The 12,022-nt window shown below is 37.2% G+C and overlaps 2 protein-coding genes across 2 annotated transcripts; both read left to right on the top strand.

The window, feature by feature from the left end:
- The first annotated feature begins 554 nt into the window (after positions 1-554).
- LOC146405135 (olfactory receptor 5M11-like) lies at positions 555-1,517 on the top strand. Its single transcript, XM_085011634.1, has one exon. The coding sequence runs from the start codon at positions 633-635 to the stop codon at positions 1,515-1,517; it is 885 nt and encodes a 294-aa protein (XP_084867760.1). The 5' UTR covers positions 555-632.
- A 9,106-nt stretch (positions 1,518-10,623) lies between these two features.
- LOC100522065 (olfactory receptor 5M5) lies at positions 10,624-11,574 on the top strand. The gene has a single exon (XM_003124125.5). The coding sequence runs from the start codon at positions 10,624-10,626 to the stop codon at positions 11,572-11,574; it is 951 nt and encodes a 316-aa protein (XP_003124173.5).
- The last annotated feature ends 448 nt before the right edge of the window (positions 11,575-12,022 follow it).

A 12,022-nucleotide genomic window follows, 5' to 3' on the forward strand; every position in this document is an offset into this window, starting at 1 on the left:
AGAATTCTTGCTAAAAGTTTCCTGTTAACTTTATTTCCATTTTTTTCCTTCTGAAACAAAGTCTTTTTCCATTTTCTTGTAATTAGAAAATTCATCTAGACAGCAAGTCTATTAAGCTGAGTTCCACTCCAGTATAATTTTGCCAGGGCTTAACCCTTGTCATCAGGCTTCTTTCTCCTTCTCTCTATCCTTTTCTTTTTCCTGTTTCCCAGGACTCTCTCCCCTTCTCCCCCCCTCCCCCACCCTGGCCTGCCTCCCCACTTAAGCCCCCAGCCTCTCGCCACTAGGTGAGTACAGAGATACAGATATCTATACGTACGTTCCCAGAATCATACTATAAAAGTAATAATCACACAGGTAGGAGATAGAAATATAATAGTGTTTCAGAAATAAGAAAGCTGAAATAATGGCTCAGTACAAATAAAACATTAGTTTATGGTAGTATTCATTGAATGGCATCTGGAAGTGTAGAGAAAATCCTTTCACAGTCAGTGATACGTTGTTCACCTCCACATCTGCTTTGATGGCTTGTGTTTCCAGTGAAGAAAGTGCCCATCACCAATGCCAGTGCGCCGACAGAATTCATCCTCCTGGGGCTCACAGGTCGCCCAGAACTCCAGCCTCTCCTCTTTATGCTGTTCCTGGTCATTTACCTTGTCACCCTCCTGGGCAACCTGGGCTTGATGGTGCTAATCCGACTGGACCCTCGCCTTCACACCCCCATGTACTTCTTCCTCACCAACTTAGCCTTCGTGGACTTGTGCTACTCCTCAAACGCAACCCCACCGATGCTGACTCATCTGTTCTCCGAGAAGAAGACCATCTCATTTGCTGGCTGCTTTGCACAGTGTTACATTTTCATAGCGCTGCTCCTCACTGAGCTTTACATGCTGGCAGCCATGGCCTATGACCGCTATGTGGCCATATGCAACCCTTTGCGCTACAGTGTTAAGATGTCCAGGCGTGTCTGCTTGTGCTTGGCCACATTTCCTTATGCCTATGGCTTCTCAGATGGGCTGTTCCAGACCATCCTGACCTTCCGCTTGACCTTCTGTAGCTCCAATATCATCAACCACTTCTACTGTGCTGACCCACCACTCATTAAGCTTTCTTGCTCTGATACCTATGTCAAAGAGCATGCCATGCTCATATCAGCTGGTTTCAACCTTTCCACCTCCCTCACCATCATCCTGGTGTCTTATGCCTTCATTATTGCCACTGTCCTCAGGATCAAATCGGCAGAGGGAAGGCGCAAGGCGTTCTCCACCTGTGGTTCCCACATGATGGGTGTAACCCTCTTTTATGGCACCCTCTTCTGCATGTACGTAAGACCACCCACAGAGCAGACCATTGAAGAATCCAAAACCACAGCTGTCTTCTACACCTTTGTAAGTCCACTGCTTAATCCGTTGATCTATAGCCTGCGGAACAAGGGTGTAAAACAGGCCTTGAAGAGAGTGCTCAGTAGAAATGTGGTCACTAAGATGGTAGTGCCTCCCATTTTCAATAAACCATAATTCCAATCCCTTGTCTCAAATGTCTTTGGATTTTTGTGATGAGTTTTCAAGTTCTTTCTGGCCATGTTTCAAAAATCCTCGGGTCTGCGAGTAAACGGTCTGCATGTATTTATTACTCTAGATCCTTGCCCTTAATATGCTGTCCATGGGTCAGTAGAAATAGCACTAGTTTGGATATTTTAGAATTGAAGAATTGCATTTTGCTCCTCACATCCATTATGTTTAAGTCAGTATTTTACTGAATCTTAGGTATTTTGTATACACATTACATTTGGAGAAGCCCTGCTCTAAGTGAAAATTATGCTTGGTATTCCCTGAAACACTGGTATGCTCTTACTTTTTAAAATGATAAACAGAATAAACATGCTCTCAGCTTAGTTCCTTGGATTTATTCTATTTTTGTTACCATCTATTTTGGGATGTCTGGGAATCTAAGAAGTACAGCCTTCTGTAGGAATCCCCTGACTTACAAAGTAAAACTAGAAATTTTGAGTCATGATAATAATTTTCTGTTTCTTATGAGCAGTCTTGTGTATTGGCCTGTATGGAATAGGAAGTGAGAGTACTAGAACAATCATTCTTTTCCTAGACCTGTGTTTGTGGGTATAGTGTGTGCTCTTTGTCTGTAGGGACCTACCTCTGCCCTCAGATCTGCAAGCTTGGATCCAGGAACTCAGATCTAGGAACACAGGGAATTCTTTCTGTGTGCTTGGACTTGAAAAATTTAGAACTTACTTGGGTTTTCCTTTTACCTTCTTTTCTAGGTTTTTTTTTTTTTTTAAAGAAATTTGGATTATTGATTTGCCTTGCTTCTTTTGTTATACAAAATTTTATATATTTTACCTACAGTGTGCTTTCTCTGAAACCCCTCATTTTCGTATGCTTTATCCCTTAGCTTGTAATATTTTATTATTTTTCCAGGGCCTCTGTTAACCTGTGCACTGTTTAGAAGATGGTGCTTAATGAACATATATTTGTGATTTTAAAAAAATTTTCATGGTTAAATGTTTATAATTTAGTTATATTTTTCAGAGAACATATGCCTTATGATTTTAATATTGAAAATGTATAGTGAGACTATATACTATAAAAATACTGACTAGTATTTTCCCAAATTTATTGATACATACATGACATGTAATATTTTGTAAGTTTAATATGATGTGATGATAGCTCAATGGGATGATGTGATATATTTATATACTGAAAAAGGATTATCGTAATAATACTGGTTGTCACATCTAACATCTCACCTAAGTACAATTTATTGTTGTTTTTCTACAGTGGTGAAACATTGAAGATCTGTTCTCTTAGCACTTTCAAATGTGCCACGCATTAGATAGTTAACTGTGGTCACTATGCTGTACATTAGCTCCTCAGACGTTATTCATCTTATATCTGGAAGTTTGTACCCTTTGATCAACATCTCCCCATTTCCCTCACCTCCAGGCCCTGACCACCATTTGTTAGTCCAATGTTTTTAGAGTCCACATAAACGTGAGATCATTCAGTAATTTTCTTCCTGTTTGTCTAACTTATTTCACCTAATATAATGTCCTCAAGGATCATTCATGTTGTAGCAAATGCCAATTTCCTTCTCTTTTTGATGAATAATATTCCATTGTATACATATTTTTTTGAGCATACGTGTGTGTGTGTGTGTGTGTCTTATACATTAATCAGCTGATGGGCCCTTAGGTTGTCTTCATGTCTTGGCTGTGGTGAAATGAACATGGTGCAAATACCTCTGACATCACAATCTTATTTCCTCTGGATATACATCCAGAAATGGTTTTACTGGAGCATATCATAGTTTTATTTTTGATTTTTTAAGGAAACTCCATACATCTACACTGTTTTCCGTAGTGACTGTACCAATTTACATTTTCATCAGTAGTATACTTGGGTTCTCTTTTCTCCACATTCTTTCCAGCGCTTATTATCTCTTGCCTTTTTGATAATAGCCATTCTAACAGTGTGAGGTTATATCCGACTAAGGTTTTGATTTGTATTTCACTGATGATTGGTGATATTGAGCACCTATTTCATGTACTTGTTGGCTATTTACATGTCTTTTTTGGAAAAATGTCTATTCTAGTCTTTTGCTCATTTTTAAAAATTGGATTATTTAGCTTTTTTGCAGTTTTATGAGTTTTTTGAATATATATGTAAAATAATGCATATGTATTATTATTTCTTCATTACTCATGGTTATAAATATTTTTGTTTTGATTTGCAAATATTTTCTCCCAGACATTAATGATCACATATCTGTTTTTATACCCATAATTCATATAAAAAGAATCAAACTCACTATACTCCTTTTTATGTAGATTCTTTCACTTAGCAAAATGTTTTGGAGAATTATCCATTTGTTGGTTGGATCCATTATTTGATATATTTTCTATTATTGAATAGGATTACATGTTAAAGATAAAACACAATGTATTTATCCATCCATCTGTTGTTAAATCTGGGTTATTTTACTAAGTATCAGACTGTCTTAATGACGGTGTTATTTCAAGGGCAAACTAAGATTCTTCAAGGGCAAGCTGACATAAACTCAAATGGAACAGATGTGATTACAACAACGAAAGGTCATGACGTTCTACCTTCATAAATGAAAGATGCCTTGTTCTCCCTTGCTCACCTGATCAAGGCACTGTGGATATAAAGACATCACTGATGATTTATGTTGCCAGGCTTTTGTAAGTAGAAGTAATCATCGTCTCTATTTTGTTACTATTCTATGTTGTAAGTAAATGTTTAGTGCATCTCACACTATATTCAATAAGATGACTAAAAAAATCAAATAGCATAAATCAACAGTGAAGTTGGTATGAAGGTGAGAAGATAATAATAAGCATTTGAGGGGTTTTTGGCCATCCAGAGAGCATTTATCCTTTAATGGAAGAAGCTGCTACCCAGCTACAGTCATTTGTTACCATGAGATTGCAAGCCATGGGAAGTCGGGTTATCTTGATTTTTAGTTTTTCCTTTTTTTTTAGTTTTTCTTTTTTAAGCTGAGACATGATTGATAAATAGCATTATATTGATTTCAGTTGTACAATATAATGATTAAGTATTGTATACACTGCAACAAATTCTACATTATATTCCAACACCTTATTTTATAGCTAGAGGTTGGTACTTTTGACCCCCTCCATCTGTTTTGCCTGGTTCCCAATACCCCTCCCCTTTAGTAATCCCCATTTCTACCTGCTATTCATTTTGTTTTGTTTTGTATATTCATTTTTTTGTTTGATTTTTAAAGTAATTTTCATAATACCATAAATTAATGCAAAATAGGTCAATTTTAAAACACCGTGTAAACAAAAGCAAAACACATTGTGGTTGAAATCCTGCTATATTTTTTCCATCAGTTCCCTCAATAAATATTTATGGGACATTTAGCAGAGAAAGTCAGTGTGCTAAATGCTGGATACATAGTGACTATAAAGTAATAGTCCCCTATTCTCTTGGAATTTAATAGTCTGGAAGGGAAGACAAATCTTATGAAAATAAACCACACTTTACTGACAATTAAAATTGTAATTTGAGTTCCCTGGTGGATTAATGGTTAAGGATCTGGTGTTGTCACTGCTGTGGCTCTGGTCCCTGCTGTAACATGGGTAAGATCCCTGGCCCAGGAACTTCTGCATGCTACAGGTGTGCCCCCCCCAAAAAAAATTTTAGTAAACGGTATTAAAAAAAAAAGGTGAGACAAGCTGGAATGATTATGGTGATTATTAGTTTTCATTTAGGTAGAGGAATACCTGTCTCAGGAATCGACATTTAAGGTATCTAAATCATGGATAGGCAATAACTTGAGGAAGTTTAGAAGAATTAGTATTCAAAGCAGTGACAGGCCTATGGGAAGGTTTTGAGTTTAGAAAGAGGTTGTCACAAGACCAATAATGGCTAGATGAATAGACAAGGGAGAGAATGACAGAGAATCTAGAACAGACCATTGTAAGAGCATTGATCTCCATATGGCATTTGGACAATGTGTTGCTGCTGAAGACTTCACGTTTCCTGCCTTCACAGTTAGACATAAGAATTATGTAAGCACATGGATTATGTCATTTCTGCATTTGCATATCTTTGATGAGAGAATACTTGAATACTTGGTAAATGGAAAGAAGAAGTAGGCATACTATTGTCACCTCATCTTTATCCTGTTTGGTCAAATAAATAATATTGCTAAATTACATGCTCACCAGGTTTCCATAAAATGTTACTTTCTTTTTTTTTTTGTCTTTTTGCCTTTCTAGGGCCTCTCCTGCGGCGTATGGAGGTTCCCAGGCTAGGGGCTGAATCGGAGCTGTAGCCGCTGGCCTCCACAGCAGCGCTGGATCCGAGCCATGTCTGAGACCTACACCACAGCTCACGGCAACGCCGGATCCTTTAACCCACTGAGCAAGGCCAGGGACCGAACCAGAAACCTCATGGTTCCTAGTCGGATTCGTTAACCACTGCCCCACGAAGGGAACTCCTAAAATGCTACTTTCTAATACCTGGACCTATCACCCTGAACTGACTCTACCTCAACTCATTATGATATCTTATCCAAATGACTCTCCTCAGAGGGTTTTAGAGTTTAACCACTTTATTCTTGATATGAGATCTTTTAAGCAAACATACTCAATAATAATTTAGTGGAAGGCAATTCAGACTGGGACGATATCATGGAAACATGATAGTCTATGAATTATGTAATCACTATGTATTTTTATTAATTGTTCTATTGATGGGATTGAAATAAATGGTGATTACCTAATGCAAAAAATCTCCTGATCACTCAAAGCAATCAGCTCAAAATGTTTACCAATTGATGCAATCCCATGGTGCAAATCCCAAGACCCTAATGAGAATGAATCTACATAAATTACTATTTCCCTAGAGTTTTCTCTTGTAGTAACATTGTAATAATTTCCCCAGAGTGTGTTCAAAAACACTTTTGGGATAAAAGCTCCAAATTACAAGGAGGATATAAATCATTCCCAGCAGTTCATCACTTGGCACTAGTGTCGCTGAGAGAGTCTTTCTTTGGTTCAGGTAGGCATGAAAACTCTACTTCTGTACCTACATTTTCTTTCCTTGTTTCCATTTTGGATCTTCACCCATAGGAATCAGGTGATAACAAAATCAGCTTTGAATGTTAGCTTATTTTCTTAGCCAGTTAAAGTAAGTCATTACATATTTCTTATATAGAATGGTCAATAGAAATTATAGAGCTTTACAGGAATTATGTATTTACACTCATCATTTCACTTTACAAATATCATTCTTTCCATTCATTCAATAATTCAACACATATTGAATAACCATATTAAAGTAACAGCCTGATAGCCTTATAAACTTTTCTAGAATATCTGTTGAAAGAACAGTCTCTCCCCCTCCACAAAAAGCCAACTTTATGAAGTAATTAAAAAAAGAGAGATGAAATTAAGTGAGAATTAAACTTATTCTAGCAAGAAATAAAGCTCCTGGAACTTTATAAATCTCTCTTTAAATTATTGGGGAAAGATAATTTTGGGGAAACTTTAAATATTAACTAAGAGATATATGACTAGTAATAAGTGTAGGACTTGTAACTACCTGAATAAAGAACCAGAATTATAATTTGAAAATTATTGAGGAGAGTCTGATATTGAATAGATGAGGACTCTGAAGTCCACCAATAACAAGGTAAAAAGGCAATTTTCTAAATCAAGACACAAATGAGATTTTACTGGTATGTCATTGGCTAGTATGAAGCCACTGTATGTTAACATGGTTTATATTTAGGTTTATGCTTTGTAATCAGGAAATGTACCTTGTCCTTATATTTGTGAGATACTGGAATGGAAAGGGAAGGGAAGGGGACATGCTGGAGTTTATTGCAGCAGAACAGACGAGGAAAGTGCTCCTTCCTGGGAAATTTATCTTCACTTGAAATGCATGATTCCACCAACTACCTGACTTCTCTATCTTCATGTCTTGCCTTAAAATATTACTCGCCCAGCTATTCTTGCAGATTTATCTATGTCTGAATGACCAGTTGATGTAGTTTCTAGACTGAAACTAAACTTCCATAGTTTAGTTATTTTCATTTTCCGTTGTCCTATCCTTGGCTCCAACATCCCCTCTTCTCCCATTCAATCCATCTTATAGGACCACGAAATGGGAGCTGTAGGCACATGGACTGTGACAATGGTTCAAAATTATTCTGCTGGATCATTTTAATGGGACCCTTAAGTGGGCACAAGTTTCCCCAATAGACATTCAATGAGTAGTATTTCAGGTACCTATAACATTTGTAGAAGTGAGCTTTGCAGTTTCACTGATAGTTTTTTGTTTGTTTGCTTGCTTGTTTGTTTGTCTTTTTGCCTTTTCTAGGGCCGCACCCTCGGCATATGGAGGTTCCCAGGCTAGGAGTCTAATTGGAGCCATAGCCACTGGCCTACGCCAGAGCCACAGGAATGTGGGATCCAAGCCGTGTCTGTGACCTACACCGCAGCTCATGGCAATGCTGAATCCTTAACCCACTGAGCAAGGCCAGGGATCGAACCTGCAACCTCATCGTTCCTAGTCGGATAGGTTAACCACTGGGCCACGACAGGAACTCCTTGTTTGTTCGTTTTGTTTGTTTGTTTGTTTGTTTGTTTTGTTTCTTTTTTGAGAAGGAGAAGAGGAAACTCTTGAAACTTCAGTTTTTCACCAAATATTTATTATGTTTATCAATTTATCATAAATGTCACCTCTGGTTTTTTGCTCAATAATTTCTGCTAAATTGCAAGTGATGCTTTTTTTCTTGCATATTTACATAATAAAAGTAAACATATGTGCATATCAATATCCTTGTGAATCAAATTCATTATCATACACAAGTCTGTTTTCTCTGTTACCCAATTTATTTAGGTTTTTTTTTTTTTTTTTTTTTTTTTTGCTATTTCTTGGGCTGCTCCCACGGCAGATGGAGGTTCCCAGGCTAGGGGTTGAATCGGAGCTGCAGCCACTGGCCTATGCCAGAGCCACAGCAACGAAGGATCCGAGCCGCATCTGCAACCTACATCACAGCTCACGGCAACGCCGGATCGTCAACCCACTGAGGAAGGGCAGGGATTGAACCCGCAACCTCATGGTTCCTAGTCGGATTCATTAACCACTGCGCCACGACGGGAACTCCTAATGCAGAGTTTTATTTCAGTTATATTTCTTGAAATAAGGAGCATAGACTATTAAAAACTGATCGCTACCTACACTGACTACAAATGACCCAGAAATTTCAAACTGGACACCAATGTCACAGGAAAATCCCTTTTAGAAGGATGTCTTGTTCCCTGCCACATTGAAGTTTAACTTAATTTTTTATGTGTGATAGTTCTCATTCAGAGAACAAAGTATTCATGGCTATTTTAAAACTGGTTCAGCAATCTCTCCAATAATTTAATATGAATTACTTAGCATTCTATATTGGAAAGGGAGCTAAAAAATGGAAGATTTATGGAGGATAAATTTTGTTACTTTTTTGCATAAATATCAAATAAATAATATTTCTAAACACAGGAAACATTGGGTGCAGTAAAATTAAACAGGAAGCTATCAAGTTCCTTTCCCACAACTATTAAATATGAGCCTTTGACACCTCCCAGCGGCACAAGCTCTTTAAGCACTTGTTTATGCAAACAAATAATTTTCAGTTAATATAAAGTATTCCAAAATCATTCAGATATTTTTAGTGGAAAAAAAAGGCTTTATTTCTAATGCAACTACTTTGAATTTATTGTATAAATTAATCAAAAATATTCTAAATTTGCTACCTGTTCTTGTATGTATGACTGAGTCACTTTGCTGTACAGCAAAATTTGACTCTATATTTTAACTCAACTATACTTTAATAAAAAATATTGACACACAGGGAATCATGTTTTCCAGATTCTTTACAAGTATTTTAAGTGCAAATCAGGCAAGAAACTTAGAGTGGTCCTGGGAATAGAGTCTTGGATGGCAAGATAGAAGTAAAACAAGAGAGAGAAAAAAAATTCAAGGAGGTATGATTTTTAAAAACCTTAATATGTACTAATTTCAACACAAAGTGCAAATTATATGAGAGTACCTGAAAAATTTGGAGCTTGTCTCATAGTACAATTGTGCATATGAACATTTTATCTGGAAGTATAATCCTTTCTTTGTAATTATTATCACCTGAACTCTGTACTAGGAATAATTCTATCTCCGTTGATTAGTTTTATTTTATAACTTCTGGACATTGTAAGTCAGTAAATGAAAAGGGTTGAACTATTTATAGAGGCTGCCAAGAAGCTTAATTTTGTGTTCCACTAGCAGCAAAAATTTGCCAAATTTTGTCATGTGCTATAAACTTCTTAAATGTTTTCTGGGATAAATGAAAACATAAATAAATGGATAAGCAACAAAACTATGATCTAAGTTTTGGCCACTTTTCCTTTCCCCAATCTAAGCCTCTCTTGCGTTATTCATACAAACTCTTCTCAGTGAAAATTTCGTCATCAGCAATTCATACAGGACTTTGTTATTTCCAAATTTGGAGACTTTGTCTTTGGTCTATTCATATAGGAATACCATAATCTCCTGTATTTTTTGGATATAGCAGTATGAAAGGCCCCACAGAATTTATTTTCTTTAAACCCTTACCATTTGGGGCTCTCTAGTAAGGCAAGCAGGGAGTACAAGTCTCAAGGTTTGACTTTCTAAATATGCACCAAGGACAGCAAATATTTTCAAACATGTCACCATTTTATTCAAAACCATTCCTGGGATTGACGATGAAGCCTGTGACGTTATAGCAAATTATAAGTGGCAGTTGATGGTTCAACCCATTTTAAGACAAATTGTGGGTCATAAATCTCTCAATTCCAAAACAAATTAGAGTCACAGGAGCCATTCTTTTGGGGAATCATCTGCACATTATATACCTAGATTTAGGGGTTATGATCTTCTTAAACATCCTATATCCTACTGTGTGACTCCATCTAATAATAGCTGGGTGTGAGGATAACTGAGGGTAGAAGAGAAAGAGAGAGAAAGAGCATATGATGGACTTCCCATTCACTTAATTTATTTTAATTCACCTAAGTGAACGATGCTGGCACCTAAGAAAATGGTCAGAGGAAATTTCACCTTGGTGACTGAATTTGTTCTCTTGGGATTAACGGATGATCCAGATCTTCAGCCCATCCTCTTTGTGCTGTTCCTGGGGATCTATTTGATCACGGTGGGCGGGAATCTTGGGATGCTGCTGTTGATCAGGGTAGATTCTCGCCTCCACACCCCTATGTACTTCTTTCTTGCCAGTTTGTCCTGCTTGGATTTGTGCTATTCCACTAACGTGACCCCCAAGATGTTGATAAACTTCTTATCAGAGGAAAAAACCATTTCCTACACAGCCTGTTTAATCCAGTGTTATTTTTTCATTGCCATGGTGATCACTGAATATTACATGCTAGCTGTAATGGCTTATGATAGGTACATGGCCATCTGTAATCCTTTGCTTTATAGCAGCAAGATGTCCAAGGGGGTCTGTATCTGCCTGATTGCTGGTCCGTATGTCTATGGGTTCCTTAGTGGCCTGATGGAAATCATGTGGACCTACCGCTTGACCTTCTGCGGCTCCAATGTCATTAATCACTTCTACTGTGCCGACCCGCCCCTCATCCGACTCTCGTGCTCTGACACCTTCATTAAGGAGACATCCATGTTCGTGGTGGCAGGATTTAATCTCTCCAACTCCCTTCTCATAATCCTCATCTCCTACATCTTCATTCTCATTGCCATCCTGAAGATGCGTTCTGCTGAAGGCCGGCGTAAAGCTTTTTCCACCTGTGGGTCCCACCTGGTGGCAGTGACCGTGTTTTATGGGACTCTGTTCTGCATGTATGTTAGACCTCCCACGGACAAGTCAGTGGAACAGTCCAAAGTCATTGCTGTTTTCTACACTTTTGTAAGCCCTATGTTGAACCCCATCATTTACAGTCTGAGGAATAAGGATGTGAAACAAGCTTTTCGGAAACTGATCAGAAGAAATGTACTTTAGAAGTAAAATTACAGTGTATTTTTCTTTACACACTAAATAAAAAAAATATATATGTGAGAACTGGAACCAAGTTTCACCGCATTTACAGAAGAGTTGATTTTAAATCCATAATGAAAAGCTATACTCTAATGACAAAATAGTAAAGACAGGTATAAAAAATTTAGCTTTACATATGATATGTGTGTGAATTGTGTGTAAAATTTGGGCACTATTTTATTACATATGTAGGTATGGGAGTAACTCTTCTTTCTTCATACATTTTTACCTTTATAACTTTATATGTAAATTTTACCGTATAAAATGTTTACATTTTTATAGTAACATTCAATCTTTGAAAGATTATAACATAAAAGTGTAAAATATTTCCTTTTGTTTGCCCCACCCTGATCTTCCATTCTCACTTCTCAAAGTTACCATTATTAAGAATTCCTTATATTTATGGAGTTCC

The sequence above is a fragment of the Sus scrofa genome, chromosome 2 (assembly GCF_054392235.1).
Source record: "Sus scrofa isolate SSC_HxYL_T2T_F1_AM1 chromosome 2, Sscrofa_HxYL_maternal_Yorkshire_Landrace_v2.0, whole genome shotgun sequence".
Lineage (NCBI taxonomy): Eukaryota > Metazoa > Chordata > Mammalia > Artiodactyla > Suidae > Sus > Sus scrofa.

What these genes read in the sequence shown, in the direction of transcription:
- LOC100522065 (XM_003124125.5), top strand. Translation starts at nt 10,624, where the DNA reads ATGCTGGCACCTAAGAAAATGGTCAGAGGAAATTTCACCTTGGTGACT.
- LOC146405135 (XM_085011634.1), top strand. Translation starts at nt 633, where the DNA reads ATGCTGTTCCTGGTCATTTACCTTGTCACCCTCCTGGGCAACCTGGGC.